Consider the following 21,452-nt stretch of genomic DNA (forward strand, 5'->3'; position numbering starts at 1 on the left):
AAGAATTAAAGAATAAGGGAGAGTGATTTCTATGTGGTATCTGCTATAACATCTCTGTGTTTTCAGACGCATTGTCACTTTTCGATGTCTGGAGACCTCCAAAGATCTCAAAACAGATGTATTAAATAATATTTTCTTTCAATAAACGGTTATTTTTCAGGGACAGAGGTAGGAGCCGCGGCTGTCTGAAGGGGAGCAACAGGGGAAAAACGCAGGTTTGTTTCGACGCCCTGCAGCTTCTCCTGCGGCGGAGGCTGCTGTAAACACAGTCAATTTGACGCGACACACAAACACAACACACCTACAGTGGGGCAACGCTGAGGTCATCCCCCTCGTCCCCAGGCAGCGGCGGAGCTGTAACGACGAGACTGCAGCTGACAGCGACAACACAACACAGCTTGGGTGCAAACGCGCACTCTTTAACGTCGCTACACAAAAGAAAAAAAAAAAAAAAAAAGCTTGACACTTTGTGTCTGGTCGCTGAGGAGCCGGGCGGCCGCAATTTCGGTGGCTGTGTATACATACAGCAGGACTGCATATAAGCTTAGCCGTTCTATTATATATCTGCTGTGAGCAAAAAGCCAGACAGGGATCAGAGCCCCCACCTCACTGCTTTGTTGGTTCTCTGATGCCTCTGTGGGTTTTCCCCATTGATGCATGATAGGGACGGATGCACATTGATCTGTGTGACACCAGCAGGAAGTCTTCGCTCTTTTCATATTTGTCCCTCCTTGCAACCTCAGATGGCAAATGCTGTGCCGCAGGGCAGCGCTCACATCAAAATGGTCAAAATCTAAATCCTCAAACTCCATTTTCCCGTCTCGACCTTTACGCCTCGACGCGTGACTGAAAGAAAATTAACTTTGTGCTCAAAGCAGAAAACAAGAACCGTGGCATTTGCTTAAAGGTCCCGTTTCATAGCAATTTATTTCAGATCTTTTAATTTCTTCAGCCCTGATGATGATGATGATGATGATGATGATGATGATTAATAACACCGAAAAAAAAATACAGATCTCTAATCTACAATTTAAGAAAACAACATATTTAACCCTCTGTTTACAGCCTCCTGCAAAAATGCTGTTTTAGCCCCCTGCTAACACTTCTGATCTTCCACATATTTCGAAGGAGACCAAAGAGAGCTCTTCTAAGAGGGCAGAGCCAACACCTGTTTTCACCTGCCTGGAAGAGGTATCAGAGCCCTTTGTGACATCACAGAGAGGTGACTACCAGAACTTTGTGTTTAAGTAAAGGTTTTAATTTTTTTGTGGCTGCATCTTGTGTGGCCTGTCAGACAAAACAATAGATTTTGCCTCATCATGGGATCTTTAAGTCCATATTTTCGCAAGCCGGGTAAATAAAAGCGTGTGGGCTCATTTCTGCTCTGAGCGAAGCCGGCCCTGCAACGCACAGCTGCTCTCGAGTCCTTGCACTCAGGGAGCAGGATGAGGAGGGATGGGATCTATTTTCAGAGGCCTCCTTCTTCACGCGCGCAGCGCTAATTGAAAAGACTTCAGACGTCGCCGGCTCACGCGGACGTTGGAGTGACGAAACGTGAATGTTAGCGGGAAGGATATTGCGCTAGCTGAGTTCTCTCCCGGTGGCTCTGGCAGGCCAACTGTCAGGTTTCACTCTCGTCGTAACAGTTTTATTGTCTCCTCTCCTGGGAGGAGGCCAGGATCCTCTGTACTCATCCACACAGACGCACAATTGGCTGCTTCCTCCTAATCTTTTTAGCTCGTTTGATTGTGTTTCGTGCAATAAATCATAACCGGCGCACAAATCGAAAACCCCACCGTCGATTCCTCTGCCGTTGACGAACCCGAGACAGCAGAGACGTCGACACTTTAACGCACGTCCCCACTCCAGATGCGAACCCTGTCTATGTTTCTTGATTGAATGCGGTGGGGGCGCGTACGCCGTTGGTGATGATTACGCAAGAGGCCATGAGGGCAGAAGAATTTCCTCCACAGCAGCATCTCTTTGAACAGAGGCGAGGGAAGCAGCGTCAGTCAGCAGACCTGCCAGTTTTACCTCGACTCGCCGGTTCAGCGGCTGCGGCAGCACCGGCGCATTCACAGCCCGGAGGGGCCGGCGAGAAAATGTGTCTCTGCCGACAGATTTGGAATTGCACCATCAATAGCGCGAGGCACCGGAGGAGAGGAAGTGCTGATGGCAGCGCCGACCGGGCTCAGCTGCACAGAAAACACCCCAGAGATGCAGATCGCATGTAGGCCGCCGGCTGTTCCTCAGCATGTCGAGCAGGTGCCCTGGCAACTCGGCTCTCCAGGGATTTCTTTATTTTTGTTTTTTTTGTAAACCAAACATTTAGACATAACTGCTGCCATGTTTGAGCGTGATTGACAGTAAGGTTTTGTGACTGGGTGACATTATAACCCACCAGTTCAAACTCCCATCCAGAGAGAATGTTGAAATCTGGTTTGTTGTTCTGTTTGCTAACCCTAACTGATCTATAGAAAGCATTTGAATAGGGAGGGGAATAACATAGAGAGCGATTGGGCCAACTATTCAATCACATTTGAGGACCAATCAGATTTGTTTGTTCTGACTTTGAGTCACAGGTCTAATGAGATGCAAAGGGTTTAATAAAAATGACACCCAGCTCTAAAACTAAAGCTAAAACTGCTCCCAGTGCCGCATCCGTGCTAGTCGTTGTAGCACCAACAGCTGTGATGCCTTCTTCAGTCTGGCCTCCATCTGCTGTTTTTTTCCAGGGCAACTTCTCGCTCTCCTACTTCCTGTCTCCTCACCCTCAAAGGAAGCTGATTGGCTATGACTCACCACCAAGACTCACCATTTTTTTCACAGTTGTAAGGCATCCGAGTGGAATTCTAACTAGCCCAGCCGCTGCTATGCAAGGTTAAAAGATCCGAGGACTCATTTTAATGCGCAGGTTCGGTCATGGTATATGACCCATGAATCTTTATGTCTCCTGTCCATTCGCAGCCTCTTTACACTGGCCCATAACTATTTAGAGTCCTAAAAGGCTCTGCTAATAGCCCGAGTCTTATGGCTCATTTCCCCTTTGTGCTCCCATTTTACAACATGTGAAATACTGAAGGGGCTAAATCCGAGGCTTTTCTGCAGCTCTTTCCCAGCCCTCCATCCTCCCCGCCTGCCTCTCTTCTCGCTCTGTGAGATGAATAAAAATAAAGTCAGCTCAAGGTCAGGAGTCTCGAGGTCAGAGCTCTGATGACGTTGATGTAGACAGGCGAGACGAGGTTCCTCCCCACGGATATGAAATGTGATTTCTGGCCCGTTTGTTTCCGGCCTAAGAGATACTCGCTCCGAGGGTTTACTCATGACGCCTTCAGGTGCGCAGCGCTGCAGCGGCGTTCAGGTTCTGACAGGGAGGGCGAGCGCGCGTCTCCTGCTGCATCATAGAAAGGTGCGATATAAACTGCGAGAGAGAACCGCGCCAGAAGAGATGAAGCCGAGCCTGCGATGGGTTGTGCTTTGAAAAGAGGGAGGTGGAGGTTTATCAGTGGCCCATTCACAGAACGGTAGCAGATACTACAGAGGGAGGGAGGGAGGGAGGAGGAGAAAGAGAGGAGTGATAAAAAAAAATAACACGGGGAGAGGAAGGAGGGGGAAAAAAATCGGGGTGAGTAACCATCATATGATCGGAGGTTGCCATGGCAACTGATCCCAGCAGTCAGAGCCCTTGCGAAGTGAGTCACATGAGTGAATCGAAGGAGACAGAAGCACGCTGTGCGCTGCACTGCTGTCGGTTGGTGCAGTGCTCCTGTGTCCACAGATTGCGTTGCCATGTTTAGCACGAAGGCAGTGTGTAAGCGTGTTTAGCCTTTGGGAAATGTTAGGTGTCTAGAGGCTGAACAGGATCCAAAGTAAGATTGTTGTTACCTACTACCAGCCCCAGCAAAAAGGTGGAACTTTAGAAATACTACACTCCTCAAACTCCTCATCTGTGTTGTTCAACTTGTACCTTCTGCCAGCATCTTCTTGCCGTCGCCTGACGACGCCAGAAGCTGCTCCTCCACTGACAAGTCCTTGGGCTACGATTCCGGCAAACCCTGAAAAACATATACAATAATTAAAAAAAAACAAACAAAAAAAAAAACAGCTTGTGCAGACTTCTCTGTTGCCAGCTTTGCGATGATGAAAAGCCACCCAGCACGCAAAGGGGAAAAAGATATATAGAGAGTGAAGCGCTGGCAGACGGAGCCAAGGGCAGAATAAATTGCAGGTGTCAGGGAGAAAAACGAGCGTACAACAAATGATCTGCGCCTGAGCCAAAAAAAAAAGAGACCTCTATTAAGGAGCTCTGTCTTTTAGCACCTGTTTTAGTCTACATGACTCCGGGCCAGCGGTGTGACACATCCATTAAGGACTGGGAGCAAGAAACTGTGTCAGCATAAGTTCCATCAATGAACCCGTTCATTACCTCCACTACTTTGGCGCTTAACTATATCTCATAATGCGAGAGGGCTCTCAGAGTCTGTTCAATACTGACATCTTGAGGAAGTTCAGGCAGAAAGAAGGAAATCGGAGCACTTAGTGAGTGTGATGCGCAACTTTCCTTTCATTTACATCACTGCGAGTGAATATCATGTGGCAAAAACATCAACCAGAGTAACAGTTGTAAAAATGATGATAGTAAATATCATATCATAACATATGAACAACAAAAATGTTGTTATTGTCAAAAATAGTAGTCACAATAATATTAATATTAGTATTGTGGCTCTAACGACTACCACTCCAATGTTAGTAGTAATACAACAAGAACAACAACAACAAAATAATAATAAGATATGTTGTTTCCAATAGCGCCAGTGCTAACATGATTAACATTGTAGTGATAAAACTGAAACTACTGCTAGCTTGTAGCTTCGTATGCTGCTAGTAACAATTATGATAACGACAGCGATAAGAACAATATAAAGAGTAATGAGGACCTAACAAAACAACCACAAAATGCTGTTCTTGGTATTGTTGTTATAAGTAGTACAGGAAAACTACCACAGTACTAGTATATTAATGAGTATTCCTACAATAACGACGATGGTAATAATGATAATGCAGACGACTGAACGTGTTTATATTTAATGCTATTTTCCGCAGTGTTCTCATTCTGTTACCTTTGACGTGACAACACACTACCCTCTGCAGATGCTTTTTATTCCCCTTCCTTTTTTTTGATCAACTAGTGACGTGCGCACGAGCGAGTGGGTGAGTCAAACCTGCGTCAGACCACGTCGTGACTTTCCATAGTAATGCCTCTATCCCCGCCCCCCTGCCCCCCGGGAGCCCGTGGCTCAACACGGGCCCGGACCACGTGGGAACCAGGGGAGGGGCGATCAAACGAAGAAAACCGCAGCGTCGCGGGGAGCCGTTCACGCGATAGCGCAGAAGCCCCATGTGAAGCGGGAGGGAGATTCGTTAACCTTGTGTGACCATTTTAACCGCCTTCTCATCCCCATGGTCAAAGCAGCAGCTCGGAGATTTAGTGTTGCACGCCTATTACGTCCAGTGCGGTTCATTTATTAAAGGTCCCACATTTTGAAATACACTCCCCTCACTTAACCGATGTTTTCTAACAACGGTATACCTTGCCTGTGAATGAAACGTAGAGACACGATCTCTGTTCTGAGTTAAAGGAAACTGCTCCCTTAAAACACAATCTTGCACAGCAGTAAAGTGATGTCACAAAGGGCACTGAGCACTCGCTCAGTGTTCTCACACCCAGCCTCGTGCCCGTTCTGCCACTGGAACTATTCCGGTGTGGAAAAACCAGCTAATTATCAGTTTCAGTAGGAAACACACACACAGAAATCAAATCAAAAACCACAATGTTTTGACAAGGGAGCTGTAAACACAGGGTTGAATCTGCTGTTTTGCTGGAGGTGTGCGTGGCTCATCCATTTCTGTCTAATATGAGAAATATAGAACTAAAATTAATTATAATGTGGGACCTTTAATAGTAACTATCCGAGATGTTAACTAGTTATGTCAACACATGATCAGCCCTTTTACGTCTTCGTGCTTCCTTGCTACCTGCTTTACAAAATAAAATAAAAATAATAATAATAATAAACCAATTTTCGCGAAAGTGACGCCAGTAAATTCAATTTTATTTTGAAAACCGGAAATCGATAGAACCTGCGTCTTCTCTGTCTAGCTCTAAAAATAAAACAAAACAAATAAATAAATAAAAAACATTTATAAAAAAAAAAAAAGAAAAAAAAATATCGCCGCAGTTCTTGCAACCAATCAGATCAGTAGCGCTCTTGCGGCACTGATATAGAACCTCTTAACTGTCACTTCCAGGGAGGCTCGTCTCGTCAAAGCCGCACGTGTAGCAGTGCACTGTTCTTTTTTCTCCCCCCCCCCCAATAAATGTGCCGTAACGACTGTAATACGGGCGCACCATAAATCACGCAGAGGGAGGGGGCGACTACTCTGGCCGTGCGGGAGCTGCGAGCGGACCGCAGCAGTCTGGGAGATGGTTCACACGGAGGCGGGAGCTGAATGAAAACGTCCGTCACTCTGCATTAAGGCTCGTTAACGCGGACCTGACGAGTGCCAGGTGAGCACCTCGGTGAGGACGCGGAGACGTGTTGGGTTTTTATTTTATGTTCTTTTTTCTTTCTGACGTATTCATAGTTTTGACGAGAATAGATAGCGATTTTTTTTTTAATATATTATTTATTTATATATTTATTTATTTTACAAATATGTATATATCCACCTTTATAAAGAGTTTTTTTTGTTTGTTTGTTTGTCATCCCGTATTAACGTCATCTTTCGCCGCGTCTTTCCCTTAGCGAGGATAACCCCGCATTGCCGTTAACATACACACACATAGATTTTAATTTCAAGCATCGCATATTAATGCCATGCTTCCGTGGCGACTGGCGTGCATACAGTTGCGATGATTTCCGGGTAACAGCTGCACACAGGCTGATCATCGAATAGGGAGGGGACTTTAACGCGTTCATTCCGCCAGGTGAGTGATTTGACCTTGACGAGGTGCGCGGTGGTTGTTGCATCCACGCGGATAGCACATCCAGGATCCTGCTCAGGCAGTCGCTGCTCTTGCCTGGCCTGGCCTGGCCTGGCTTGGCTTGGCTTGGCTTAGCTGCCTCGGATCCCAGGAGGTACCTGGACCTGGCCGTACAGGTGTTATTTATTTATTTATTTATTTTTAAATAGCCACGGCAGTCCACAGCAAGGGAGGATCAGTTCCCCCAGGCAGGCTAAGAACATCCTGATCTCCCCCTTCACCTTCTCAATGCGCACACCCTCTAGTCATGGCTACCTGATGGACACTGCATCAGGTCCTTCAGCTCCATCACCCCACTCCATCGTTCATCCCGGCTCACTCCCACCTGCTCATTCGCGCCAACCACCGCCAGCCCCCTGGGGAATAATATTTGAACATTTGAGACGGGGAGGAAGGCGAGCGCCGATGCGCAGGGACAGGACTTGGATTTCACAGGAAGAGCCATCGCTTAGCAACGGGTCTGGATTTCTGAAAAAAAAAAAAAAAAAAGTGAGAGTGCACCATCGCAGGGAGAAGTGCTGCCGAGCCACAGACAAAACCCCAAAATGTGAAGCTCCAGTTCGTGTAAGTGAGGACGGAGGTGCCTCCTTCCCTCCTCCTCTGGGTCTTCTGTGCATCCAGCTGGTTGTTGGTGGCAATAAAAACCTCTTTGGTTTAATCCTGAGGAGAAGCAAACACTCACTTGTCAGTTTCCCCCTCATGCATCGTGAGTCACCCTCCGTGAGAGAGTCTTGCACTGGTGCACGAGTCCTGCCGGCTGGCGTTGTGTGTCATGTGCCATCTGTGTCGAGACACTTTGTTGCGTCTCCATTACCCCTCAGTAACGGGGCTAAATGCTTGAGTAATATGTCAGTTTTTTCATTATCATAATCATCATTCATTTCCAAAACAAGCCTGGTGTCTGGTGTTTAGTTTTTTTGCTCCGCTGTGGGTTACTGCACCGGGGATCCGTCGGATGTCGTGACTGCAGGGGCTTACTGCCACTGTTGAGGAATGCACTGTGCGTGCTGCTGCTGCTGCTGCTCCTGCTGCTGCTGCCGCCTGTGGGTGGGCTCGCCGTCCGTCCAGCCCGACTGGCAACGGCTCCAGAGCAGCGGCTGTGAATAAAAGGGCCCCGGCTGTGACCTCGGTCGGCTGTGTCTGCTTTGAGATGGACCCCGCCGTCGATCTTACGTCAGAAGTTGTTCTCTATGGCGCGAAAAGGCAAGATATATCAAACAATGATGAAATCATATGGAATAAACTTGAAGGAACTCAATTGGGAGTGAATGAGCAGAGGCTTCCCATCGCTGTGACTGCTTCCTTCTTGGAATCTTTCTTTGAAAAATTAAGATGTTTAGCGTTGGCGCCGGACCACTGAGCCGTTTAATTGCAGCCCTCAAGTACTGATGAGAAATGTTGAAATCTGTGTTAGGACAGAGCAAGAAGTGTTCACAGATGGAATCTCAGCTCGGTCGGCTTCCACTTTATTGCGGCGCATTCTGCCGAGGCTAACTCGCAAAAAGTGGCACTCATGCCGTTCACATGACTCCACTTAAGCATAATGAGCTCCACTGTGAAGTGCGCTCTAATTCAATCTTTGGGTCACATTGGGTCGCAAAATAAGTTGGTGACTGTGATGCCTTAACTGGCGGCTGCAGAGCACCAATGCATTTTTTTTTGTTGTTGTGTTTTTTTGCTTTGCTTGTTGCAGAAAACAGCCGACGCAAAACGTATAAAAGGGAAGAAAGTGCTTCCCCTCTGAATCCATTTCCTGCTGTGATCTTTCTCTCGTGCTTCAATAATGTCTCTTTTATTGAATGCTAATTTACAGTCCATCAGGGATTGAAACGTTTTGGCACGGTTCAGCATCAGCTGAGCAGGGAGTTGAGACCGGACGCTGTTGCATAATTGAAGCTGTAAACTGTTTTGTTTTTTTTCATTCTCACAAGTTATTTTCACATTCACCCCCCGTGTCACATACATTTTAAATGGCCTGCATTTATTGGCCCAACTGGTATCGCTAGCTCATCTTCACATCTCATATTTAATTCACAACTTTCCACTCCACTGTTTTACAGATTTGCGGAGTAACAAAGCACAGATCTTCTCCCACCTCCTCCTTCCCGGGCTCCTCCTCTTCCTCCTACTTTCAAGCAACCAAGCTACCGCCGCCATGCCAAAGAACACCAAGGTGACACAGCGCGAGCAGAGCGGCGAGCCGGTCACCGAGTCGGTGGCCGACCTGCTGTCGCTGGAGCACGCCATGGACTACAAGAGCAGCCAGATGAGCATGGGCCTGAGCCCCAGCTCCACCGCCCCGGTCAAGGCCCTGCTGCCCTCGCCCGACCCCGACGCCGAGGACGGCCGGCCCGCCTGGAACAACAAGCTGGAGTACATCCTGGCCCAGGTGGGCTTCTCGGTGGGCCTGGGCAACGTCTGGAGGTTCCCCTACCTGTGCCAGAAGAACGGAGGAGGTGGGTGGACGGTGATGCTTTGCAAGGTCTCAGCAGTTGAAGGGTCCTTGACCTCGGCCGTGTGCAGGCTAAAGTCTAAAATCTGCTGCCCAGTTGGGGATGTCTGTAGCTAATTGTGCATTGCGGTTCTGCGAAAACCTTCAATGCAATCAGCCGCCAGATGGGAAGAAGAGCTAGATTGCCAATAGAATTCGTCATTCAATTGTTTTCCCAGTGTTGAGACATGTTTGTTTTTTTTTCTCTGCACTTCATAAATCGTTCACTTGCGTCACACGACAGCGAGACCTGCCCAGGCGATTGCGACTCGTTTGGAACTCATTTCCATCGTCCGATAACGCCGGAAGTGCAGCGAAAGGGGAATTTGCGTTAAACGAGCCCCCGTCAGTGGCACAGGCGGACACCATTTGTGTGTCGGGGGGGAAGAAAAAAGTGTTGCGACATAACAAGGACGCCGTCCTTCTGAGGCGTTTTGCCATCTTCTCATCAAGCTGCTGGAAGAGTGAAAAGATTCAAGTCGGAGCGCCGGCTTCTTTAATGTCCCTTCGTCATCAGCGGCAGGCAGGATAAGATCGTCCACCCCCCCACCATTAGACACAGAGGGAAGCATATTTGCTTTCCTTGCAGGTTTCTCATTCCTCCGGCCTTATCAATCCACTGCCGTGATTCAACGGCATTGTGCTGCGATGGCACGGCGGGGTGGCCGTGACTAAGATGGAGGAAGTGCAAAGCGTAAACATTGATTGATTTCCTGGCTTTTCCAGACGCAGCTGCTCGTACCTTGCGTGGGAGGCGTGCGCAAAGAACAATATTTGAGATGCAAAGCTGCATGATTCAAATCGAAGCCTACGAGTGTGTGTGTGTGTGTGTGTGTGTGTGTGTGTGTGTGTGTGTGTGTGTGTGTGCGTTTGTGGTTGCGTGTGATCTCCTGCTTAATTTTGGCTCTGTGGGTGGTGCTGCTTTGTCTTCATCGTGGAGAGGAGGACAAAATGTTCCTCGCGTGTGCTTCACCATTTATCGTCATCAAATCTTGTTGAAGACATTAAACGGTTTGTATTAATAGTATAATAGTACAATGTGCACGAAAGGAAAGCTGCTGAAATGTTTTCTGCTTCCTCAGTGAAGCACCGTGTACCATCACTTTCTGTCTGAAGCACGTTGTGGTTGTGTTTATGTGGAAATTAAATTATGATGGGAAAGATTATCTTGTAAACCTGCTATTCATCTATTTTCCTTAAAAAAAAAAAAAAAAAAAGCAAAAGTGATTACTGGCAATAGCCCCCAGCTTGTTTGTTCTCTGTGTCCTCTATAAAAGTAAAAGAACAAATATATTTCAATAATCACGCTATAATGCAATATTGTCTAGAGCTGCAGCTACTGACTACTTTTCTTTTTTGATTCAATGGTTTTCTTTGATTCAATTGAGCGGTTATAGGTGTAGGTAATAGCTGAAAGAACAACTTGTCCTTTAGTCCAGAAACAGCTGAAACAAAAGCCACAAGAAGCATTAAAATTAAGATGTATCCTGGCGCCATGTGCGTAAGGATGAGCGTCCATGTAAAACAGCAGAACCAATGTTTAAAATAACAAGGAAACAAATCTTTGATTCAGGAAAATTGTTTCCAAATAGTTTTTCTTTTTGTGTCCTTCTCTTTTCCTATCTTTTCAGCTCTACTGTTGCCCACACAGTTTCCAAAAAAAAAGTTTTCAGACACAATCCTGTGTGAAATGCATCAGTGGCCACTTCTTACCAGGTGCAATGACATCATGCGTCCCAACTACAGTTTTTATTAGGATCAAAAATATATGATCCCAACTTTATGTGCAACAGTGTAACATGCTTTTATTATGAAAAATTACCTGCAACCAGATTATACTAATTTGAGGTCTGATGAATCTGCTGTACCCTCACCTTTTTCTGACAGGAGGGAAAGGAGGTTCTGGTGCATGTGCGGAAAGAAATTGTGCCTGTCTGGCGGGGGGGACAGAACAACAAAGAATGAGTGTCAAATGTGTTCTGTTTGTTCTGTGTGCCAGGAATAGACATGATGGATCGTTGATTGCCGGCTGCGGCTCGGATGACGCGACGCCTCGTGCCCGTCTTTGTTGTCTTTGTCTGATGCGGTCTCTAATAGCCACTCCTGACCCAATCTGTGTTTGTTTTTTTTTTTTGGTTTCTTTGTTTTTTGGGGGGTTTTTTTATGGAGGCGGACATCACGTGATTCACGTTCAGTCTGGAAATGGTCTGGTGTCCTCCACAGCCCTTCTCCCCTCTGGCTGTGGACGGTCACGTCGCCATGGTGCCTGACGTAAGCAGCAGGGCGGGACGACGTGACCCGTTTTGTCTCTTGAGTGGCTGCCGCCTTCTCTGTCGCTTTTGAAAGGGTTACCGGAAAAAAAAAGCCAGTTCAGTGGGAAGTGAAGATTAGAAACAACAAGCAAATTTGAGGGGACAAAAGGACAGAAGGATCCAAATAAATCCAAATGACCAATGTGTCATTACACAGTGAGCTTCAGGCCTGAACTTCAAATGCATTTCAAAATCTTTGTTCTAATCTCTAGTAACCATGTCCCTTCTGTCTCAGGTGCCTACCTGGTGCCCTACTCCATCCTGCTGTTGCTCATCGGCATCCCGCTGTTCTTCCTGGAGCTGGCGGTGGGTCAGAGGATCAGACGCGGCAGCATCGGGGTTTGGAACTACGTCTACCCACAGCTGGGGGGCATCGGGGTCTCCAGTCTGATGGTAAGTGACTGATGGGGACCTCATATGTTTTTTTTTTGTTTTTTTTTTACTTAAGAGCAAGTCCTTGTTTTTTAAGCTTTAGCTACTTTAGTACCTAATAGGCCAGGGTTCCACGTGAGCTGGGCCAGAGCAGGTCTTCATACTGGTGAAGGCAGGTTCCCACTTGACAAGCAGACGTGTGACAGGGCTGATATCATTTCACATATACAGAGTCTGCATCTGGCCGTGTTGGTGTTAATTAATAGCACTTTCTGGAACTAGCACGTGTTGAGTCCAGCTCCTGTTGCTGTTTGGTTTGTCACTCCCTGTCGCAAGAAGTTGCCTCATTAGAAGCAGAGACCTTTTGACTTGAGCAATCATTATTTCACTCAAACACGAGTAGCTCGTGTTTCTCTCAGTGTGAGTCTTTTGCGCCCCACTGACCCTCTTGGTTGGATTTGGAGGATCCTTTTTTGCTTGTCTGTCTTTCAGGCTCAGTATCTGGATACGTCCTGGTATCTGCTGCGATGAAAACACAACTGTTTAGCCCATAAAACTACAGTATAATAGCATGTAGCATTAGCCATAATGTGTCTCACGCAGAGACAGTAGCTGGGCTGCCACTATCTGTCTTTCCTCATTTCTTCATTGTCTTCCAACGAAGCCCGGTGCTGATCGCTCCGCTCATCACGTCCCCGCTCCCTCTGCCGGCCGTCGCCCTCAGTCACCGGCCTCTGAGTCGACCAGCCGCTGATCGACCGCGCCGCTTGTTTTGTTTGTCAGCCAGTTTCATTAATCCCGCTGCAGAGGAGGAGAGGGAGAGGCCAGGTCTGGGGCAGCGAGGCGTGCGGCAGCAGGAGATTTAGCAGCTATAAATACCCGCTCATAGAGGACCCCAGCCCCGGCTGCTGAGAGCAAACATCTCAATAATTCATCAACACTGTGACTTAAGCCGTGGGGCCAGCGCTCGTGTCCCAACTCCATGTTTGCACGTCTCCTGGTTCGATTTGTTCCAGGACAGTCTTTTAATTCGGGGTATAACCCCCTTTTTTTTTTTGCCCAACAGGTTTGCGGTTTCGTGGGCCTCTATTACAACGTCATCATCGGCTGGAGCATCTTCTACTTCTTCCAGTCATTCCAGTTTCCACTGCCTTGGGCCGAATGCCCCATCCGGAGAAATGGAAGCCAAGCCAGTAAGTGCACAGCCAGACCAGGAAAAGATAAACAGGATGAGACGAGGAGACGCAGAGCAAAAAGGAAAAAAAAAAATTAAAAAAGTAAAAATAAATAAATAAAACCATGCCAGACAATGCCACATTCACAGACGCAAGCACGCACACACAGAAACAGGCTGCGCGGTGCTTCAGAGGGCGGAGCTTCGAGTGGGAGAACGTGTCCTTGCATTGAAACAGCTCTGCAGTCATGCAGCAGGAGCTCCGCAGAGATGAGAGCTGGAGAGAGAGAGAGAGAGAGAGAGAGAGAGAGGGCGAAAGAGGGAGAGAGAGAGGGAGAGAGAGAGAGAGAGATCGAAATGTGTGTGCGTGTGTGTGTGTGTGTGTGTGTGTGTGTGTGTGTGTGTGTGTGTGTGTGTGTGTGTGTGTGTGTGTGTGTGTGCGTGTTTTGAATATGGCATTGTGAGGACCAGAGTGCGTTTTGTACCAACCAAGGACATTGTATTGAGGTGGCAGTTGCAATAGCAAGTCAATAATTGTACGAGTGAAGGCTTCAGTTTAGATGCATAGAGGTTTGAGTTTGGCTGCGTAAAAAAAGGAAAAAAAAAGAAAAAAGATGGATGATGAAAGTCAATGTCATGTCTGTGTGTGTGTGTGTGTGTGTGTGTGTGTGTGTGTGTGTGTGGCTGCACCTCCTCTTCGAGAGCTGCTGCCCTGCCAGACGCTGTGACTCGGCCAACAGCGTCAGCTGGTCGCCGTCGGTGGGAGAACATGTACGATCTGGCAGGGTGAAGGGCATCGGCCGCCTCTGACACACCAGGGCTGGTGGCCTGTAGGCTCCGCTCATGGCCGTACGCACGCAGAGCCTCCAGATGGATCGCATTAAATGAAGTTGAGGGTAGAGAATTTACAAATACGGGCCAACATAAGGATGCTTCTGCTTCGTACCGCTCGGCTCTACACTCTGGAGCTTTTGTCTGTTGACAGTTAGCAGGGCTTAGAGAGCAGTGGGCTGGAAATGTTCTCCGCAGTTTCAACAAGCACCACAGGAATGAACAGAACAGATGCGTTCGGCTTCGAGGACAAAGGTTTAGCGCTGAACGTTAAACACACACTGGGTTTTCTCCGCGGAGCCTCCTAGTTTTATCTTGTTTATTTTGTCAAAATAAACATTTTGATGTTTAGGTTGTTGGATTTATCAAATGGCAGCGCTCGTCGTTTTTAAGTCCAGTTATCCTGAAAAAGTGGCTTTCTTGGAATCGGAACGAGGCGGCGGTGAGCAGCCAGAGAAGAATATTGAAGGCACACGGTTTAAGAAAGAGCTCGAAGCAAGTGGCTTCCTGGCAGAGCATGTTTCTGTGCAAATCAGACCTGACTCATGAAGTCAATATTTAGCTTTACACAAGACAAATTCCTTATTTCACTTACACAAAATATTAATCCACCAAGGCATCTTAATGTGACTCATGTGTTATTGCCTCCATGGAAATTCATCCTTCTCCTTCTTCCTCATCTTCCGCCAAAGTTGTGGAGCCGGAGTGCGAGAAGAGCTCGGCCACCACTTACTTCTGGTACCGGCAGACTCTCAACATCACCAGCAGCATCGACGACACGGGCGGCCTGAACTGGAAGATGACCCTGTCCCTGCTTGTGGCCTGGATCCTGGTCTGCCTGGCCGTCATCAAGGGCATCCAGTCGTCTGGGAAGGTACCGGGGGCTCGCTGGGCTGCACAGAAACACATGCAAACAATCAGTCCTGCGCTGTATTTGCCTTTCACTGAATCCTGATCCATCCAAGTGTTTCATCCCGTTGTTTGCTAATGCTTTTCAGTCGATACGTAAGGTACTTAAACATATCAACAACAGCAGCGGCGGTCCATCTTTATTTCTGCACCATATCATGAAAGACAGACACACACGCATGCAGCATCAATTAGCCGGAGCCAGCGGAGGCTGCGACAGATGGAAAAACGCTGTTTGGCAACAACTGCAACAACCTCTTGTAATCTCGATCCAGAGCGTGAGTCACGTAGCGCAGCGTAGCATCCAGCCCAATTTCAATAGGGACGAGCGAACATCGCCGAGGCGTTTTCATGCGCTACATTTCCTAATCTAGTTTTCACAGTCAGCGCCGAAAACGCTCCCCTGAGGGCTGATTTTTCCACTCGTCGCTCTTCAAACCTCACCGGCTCCCCCTGCCACGTTGACGGAGAAAGGTGTCACAGACGCAGAGCTGAGCAACGCCCGCGGCCGCTCTGGCCGCCACTCAATTCATTTTGCTTGCGAGAGGGCAGAGCCTCGTGAAAGAGCGTCTCCATGGCAACGCCACGTAACGATCTGCCTCTGTCTGTCTGTCTCAGGTGATGTACTTCAGCTCCCTCTTCCCCTACGTGGTACTCTTCTGCTTCCTGGTGCGAGGTCTGCTGCTGAAAGGGGCCGTCGACGGCATCGCGCACATGTTCACCCCCAAGGTGAGAGTGAAAACGAGCAGTACTTGCACATCTGTAAAATAATAGAGCAGCAGCTGCAGATCTATACATTTCATTCTCCCGCCATCTTCAACCGCATCTCATGCAACGCTACTGAGTTTTGAACATACGGTTTAGTTGTCAAGGTTTATGTTTCTCTCTAGTGGTGAAAACACGTCACTGCAGAATGAACCAGTTTATAGGGGATTGTCAATGTTTTTTTCTTTGATGTATTAATATCTCTGGAAAGATATCAGAGCTGCGAGGAAGTGAAAACTGTCCCTGAACCAAACCCCCTCAACCCACTACTGTTGGCTTTAACTCACTCAATAAATCTCCGTTGGTAAAAAAGTTATATACAGTACATTCAGTATACATACACAGTGTATTCACAATATATTTGTCCTCAAATCCTGTGAACCTAAATTTAAATTCTCTTAGAAATCAAAGAGGGACTTTGTCCAGTCCAAGTACTCCTGAGGGTTCCTGCAGCAGAAAAGGGTGACATTATGTATGAGCCACCAGTCACTACTGCTGCTGCTACTACTACTACTAACTAGTAGTAGTACTGACTATACTGACTATTACTCTCTTCAATCTTCTGCAGTTTAATTTTGTTCCCCAAGCTTTGGATGCTTCATCGCAATTACTTTTTCTCATCGGCCGCAGCTGGAGAAGATGCTGGAGCCGCAGGTGTGGAGGGAGGCGGCCACGCAGGTCTTCTTCGCCCTCGGCCTGGGGTTCGGAGGCGTCATCGCGTTCTCCAGCTACAACAAGCGGGACAACAACTGCCACTTTGACGCAGCTCTGGTGTCCGTTATCAACTTCGTCACCTCCATCCTGGCCACTCTGGTGGTGTTCGCCGTGCTGGGCTTCAAGGCCAACATGATGAACGAGAAATGTGTTGTTGAGTGAGTGTGTTTGTTGGTTTGTGTCCTCCCGCCGCAGAAGTGACTGTACTGAAACCCCGGCTGGTCAAATTTCACATAACTACCGTCTTCTGGTTTAGAAATGCAGAGAAGATCCTGGGCTTCGTTAACACAGGCGTGCTCAGCAAGGAGCTCATCCCTCCCCATATCAACTTCTCCCACCTGTCCACCGAGGACTACGCGGAGATGTACGGCGTCATTAAGACGGTGAAGGAGGACAACTTCGCCCAGCTGGGCCTGGACGCCTGCGTGCTGGAGGACGAACTCAACAAGGTCAGAGCAGCACTTGTGAGGCGGAAAAGGGGCAACCCGGATAGCCGCACAGATGCAGAAACACCATTATTTAAGAAACACACTTATATTTAATGACATTAATTAAGAGTGCGTGTCTTCAAAGCTGCAAACCATCTTCAACGCTGCAAAATAAAATGTAACTTTGACAACTAACTGATTGTTTCTCCATCAAAAACTGCTCCTGGTTGTCTGCAGGCGGTTCAGGGCACCGGCCTGGCGTTCATCGCCTTCACCGAGGCCATGACTCATTTCCCCGCCAGCCCCTTCTGGTCCGTCATGTTCTTCTTCATGCTCATCAACCTGGGCCTGGGAAGCATGATCGGCACCATGACTGGGATCACCACACCCATCCTGGACGCTTTCAAGATCCGCAAGGAGATCCTGTGCGGTGAGCTAGCTCTTGACTTGTGCTTGCATGCAAGAAATCAAACGATGATCACCATCATCAGTCTCATTAGATCCCTTTCTCTTCCCCGCTGCCCAGTGGTTTGCTGCATCATTGCCTTCCTGCTGGGTCTGCTGTTTGTGCAGCGGTCTGGAAACTACTTTGTCACCATGTTCGACGACTACTCGGCCGGTCTGCCTCTCACCGTTGTGGTGATTCTGGAGAACGTCTCCGTGGCCTGGATCTACGGCACCAAGAGGTGATAATAATCACAGTTGCTTATAAGCCACTTTGGGAGACTCCAAACGTCAAGGGACTTGCCATAGTCGACCTAGTCAGAGGGCTGGTTTTTCATTCCTACTCTTGTCCTATGCATCATTTCCCTGACAGGTTCATGCAGGACCTGGAGGACATGCTTGGCTTCAGGCCATACAGCTTTTACTACTACATGTGGCGCTACGTGTCACCGGCCGTGCTGGTGGTGCTGATTGTTGCAACCGTCATCGAGATGGCCGTCAGTCCCGCAGGATACAACGCCTGGGTGGAGTCAGAAGTAAGGTTTCAGGATCTCGGAAGGTTTCTCGCGTCACCTTCCTCTTTTGTTGCCTCACATATCACTCCGGTTTTGAGGTCTTTACACTGGCTTCCTGTCTGTTAAAGAATTGATTTTAAAATACTGATGTTGGTTTATAAAGCTCTGAATGGTTTAGGGCCAAAATATTTTTGGTTTTTGCTTGCATGCCCCACATATCTGGAACAAACTCCCAGAGAATTGTACATCTGCTCCAACTCTCAGCTCTTTTAAATCAAGACTTTTCTTTTTAAAACTGCCTTTTATTAAATCAAATTTATCTCACACTGCACCTTTTATTTGTTCTATTACTATTTTAATACTCTCTGTTTTTAATTTCTGTTTTTAATGATTCTGTTATTGCGATTCAATAACTTTGTCTTTTATTTCTGTGTTACTGATTGCTTTTACTGCCTGTGCTGTGTATTTTGTCTTCTTGTTCCTGTTTCTGTATAAGCACTTTGAATTACCTTGTGTCTGAAAATGTGCTATACAGATACATTTGCCTTGCCTTGCCTTGCCTTACATATGCACTCTTTGTCTGCCAGGGTGCCGAGCGCTTCCACAGCTACCCGCCCTGGGCTCTGGGAATGGCCTACTCCCTCGTGGTCGTGTCTATGCTGCCTCTGCCCATCGTCTTCATCGTCCGCCACTTCAACCTCATCTCGGATGGCTCTAACAAGCTCTCCGTCTCCTACCGCAAAGGCATGATGAAAGACATGTCCAACCTGGAGGAGCAGAACGAGCAGCGCTTCATCCTGGGCAAGAACCCCAGCGAGGCGCCCTCGCCGATGCCCACCCCCCGTGCCTACCTGGGGCCTGGCGGCACCCACGAGATGACCAACACCAACTACGGCACCAGCACCAAAACGGGCTACCAGAACATCGGCTCGCCCGAGTCCGAGCTATGATCCGCTGGCCGCACAGGTTCCCCTATCCAGTAGACCCGTTTCCTTCTTGAAGGGGGAAGGAGACAGACGGAGAAAGGAACCGAGAGAGAGGACATGAGGAAGGGAGAGCAGATCCATCCACTTGTTGCATCACACCTTGACCACACCCCCAGAGTAGAGTCCCTCTATTCCGCCCCGTCACTCCTTGCCCACGGTTCTTCACACTGTGGGATCCTTGCTGCTCGCTTCCAGTCAACCCCCAGCAGGATCGCAGGCAACTCCAAACATGCCACAACATTTCCCCATCGACCATCCGTCACAGTGACGGGGAGGGAAAGAGGGCGAGAGAGAGAGAGTGAGAGAGAGAGAGAGAGAGAGAGAGAGAGAGAGAGAGAGCTCTGGCCTGGGGTTGAGGTGCAAACTGTAAAAACGCTTTACATCGTATGTTCCACGTGTTTTTTTGAGAGGTTCCTCTTGTGACAGCGGGAAGTTTGTAAATCCCGGTTCCCAGTTCCAGTTTCTGGAGGAAAGGAATGTCGCTCACGGCGGGAAAGAGGGTGGAAGGAGATCCCGGGGACGCAGTATTGAAACCCGACCCATCATCCTTTCAATCAGCGGAGGAGGAGGAAGAGATTGTGCGAACAGCGCCGCGAGCAGGCCGCGTGGGGTTTACCGTGCCTATCATGCATCAGCAATAATTCGCCACCCAGCGTCCCGCGGATCTCCTTCCATCCACGCCTTCACCACCGATGTAGAAAACTGTACATATGTGTTGTGCAATCGTCCCAGATGTCACCGTGTGCAAGTGCGCGTTCACACACCGGAGTAGTGCAGCATCCCGGGGACCGTCCTCTCATTTCTCCACAGAAGCACAGATCATTCAAGCAACTCTGAGCCTTACCACACGACAGCACCTTTTCTTTCAGAGAGCCCGTCCTCCACATTAAGGCGTTGGGATTAGTTCCTGACTTCTTCCTGCTATCTCCAAATTGCGCCGGTTGCAGCCGACCGCCGCAAAGCTTTTGGGCTTGACATGAATCAGTTCAGTCGAGCTTTTCTATTTCAATCAGATGCCATTGTAAAAGTCGTGGTGCGCAGGGGAGCTGCTTCATGTGCGTCAGACATGCGCACCTCCGTCCAGACGTGCGAGTGCGCCGGTTATATTGTCCGTCGCTGAATGGACCTGCTGCTGCTGCTGCTGCTGCGACAAGAGCCACGTTACCCAGGAGAACCTGCTGCAGTAGCAGCAGCGGCTCGCAGGTCGGATCCTCTTCAGGCGGAGGAAGGAGGAGAGGAGGCGCATCGTTTTGTCCGAATTGCTGCAATGTTGTCCCAGAGGTTCACTGCCGTCATCATCTTTCACGGGAAAGAGGCTTGAGACGCACTGACTTAATCTCCTGAAACGGTGACCACCACTACCATTATGTCATGAGCACTTAGTCTACACTTAGATGTCTTTTTGTGGAGTGACTACACTAAAGCTTTGTAAAGAGAAAAAAAAAAGAAAAGAAAAGAAAAAATACCTTAATTGTGAGACAATGTGTGTTTACGGGTGTAACCATGTGGAGAATGTACTGTGATAAATGTTTGGAACCGGCAGCAGTACACAGGCGTGGCCACCAGGTGTCTCTGCCGGCACGCGTATGAGCCAATAGCAAGCTCCCCCTCATCCGGTGGGCCCCTCCCTCCCCAAGACGACAGAGTGAGCAGGTGTGTTGTGGAACACAGTCAGTGGCGTTGTGCGGCTCCCAGAGCTGCGACTCTTTTGTCGGCCTTATGCTTCTGTCCGTACGTTTGCTTGTTTCCGGGCCGTGTCGTGCGATTGTGCGTTTTGGATCAACGTTACGTCTCATTTACATGAGCACTTCAAGTGTGAGACCCTGGAGTTGTCTGTTAAAGGAGGAGCTTGCCTAAATATTTTAGAGAAACAGGTCGACATAGGCTGTGTCTCAATTCAGGGTCTGCATCCTTCAAAGGATGCATTTGAAGGCCAGTTGCGTCATAGCACTGCGCGAAGGCTTGTCCCAATTCACTAAAATTGGGACAAGGTTGGATGGCGAACCAATGGTTAACTTGATGCTATAATAACGTAACTTCTGGGGTTGGCCAGCTGAAGCGAACGGCAGGAAATATGCCGAAGGCTACGCCGTCCCATGTGGTTACCGGGGAGGCGGGTTTGGGTTCGTCCTTCTCAGCCGACGGAGGACGCTTCCTTCGAAGGATGCAGACTCTGAATTGAGACACAGCCATAGACTTGCTCTTATGGAGATGGTAAGGTTGAGGGATCTTTAAAATAAAAAAATAATATTAGTAAGGCAGCAGCAACAGTGTTGCTAATGATTTACATTGAGACAAATGCTTTTAAATTTAAGCACAATTCCACCGTAACTGAACTCAAAAGTGATGCCGGGCATCTCACAAAGGACACTTCCATAGCTCCACACTTCACTGGTTCAGATAATGGCTTTTGCTGCTCGGTTGATTTTTGCACAATAAGTATCTGCACAATGAATCAGTGGA

The 21,452-nt window shown here is 48.2% G+C and overlaps 1 protein-coding gene across 2 annotated transcripts; it reads left to right on the plus strand.

Moving 5' to 3' along the window:
- Nucleotides 1-6,348: 6,348 nt before the first annotated feature.
- slc6a17 (solute carrier family 6 member 17) lies at nt 6,349-21,124 on the plus strand. Of its 2 annotated transcripts, none has more exons than XM_076026435.1 (12): nt 6,349-6,583; nt 9,109-9,504; nt 12,087-12,244; nt 13,290-13,416; nt 14,921-15,102; nt 15,756-15,866; nt 16,533-16,774; nt 16,873-17,065; nt 17,282-17,474; nt 17,571-17,730; nt 17,862-18,024; nt 18,591-21,124. In XM_076026435.1, the coding sequence occupies exons 2-12, from the start codon at nt 9,204-9,206 to the stop codon at nt 18,951-18,953; spliced, it is 2,193 nt and encodes a 730-aa protein (XP_075882550.1). In that variant the 5' UTR covers nt 6,349-6,583; nt 9,109-9,203; the 3' UTR covers nt 18,954-21,124. The 2 variants fall into 2 exon arrangements, with proteins under 2 accessions (XP_075882550.1, XP_075882549.1); XM_076026434.1 differs by having other exon boundaries at nt 6,349-6,571.
- Nucleotides 21,125-21,452: the final 328 nt, after the last annotated feature.

The sequence above is a fragment of the Nelusetta ayraudi genome, unplaced genomic scaffold (genome assembly GCF_046127955.1).
Source record: "Nelusetta ayraudi isolate G7.1 ecotype Tasmania unplaced genomic scaffold, CSIRO-AGI_Nayr_v1 ptg000019l, whole genome shotgun sequence".
NCBI classification, from domain to species: Eukaryota; Metazoa; Chordata; class Actinopteri; order Tetraodontiformes; family Monacanthidae; genus Nelusetta; species Nelusetta ayraudi.

Excerpts from the sequence above, each read along its gene's own strand:
- slc6a17 (XM_076026435.1), top strand. The coding sequence starts at position 9,204 with ATGCCAAAGAACACCAAGGTGACACAGCGCGAGCAGAGCGGCGAGCCG. Across the intron at positions 13,417-14,920 it reads GAGAAATGGAAGCCAAGCCA|TTGTGGAGCCGGAGTGCGAG; the intron begins GTAAGTGCACAG and ends CTTCCGCCAAAG. Across the intron at positions 15,867-16,532 it reads CGCACATGTTCACCCCCAAG|CTGGAGAAGATGCTGGAGCC; the intron begins GTGAGAGTGAAA and ends CATCGGCCGCAG.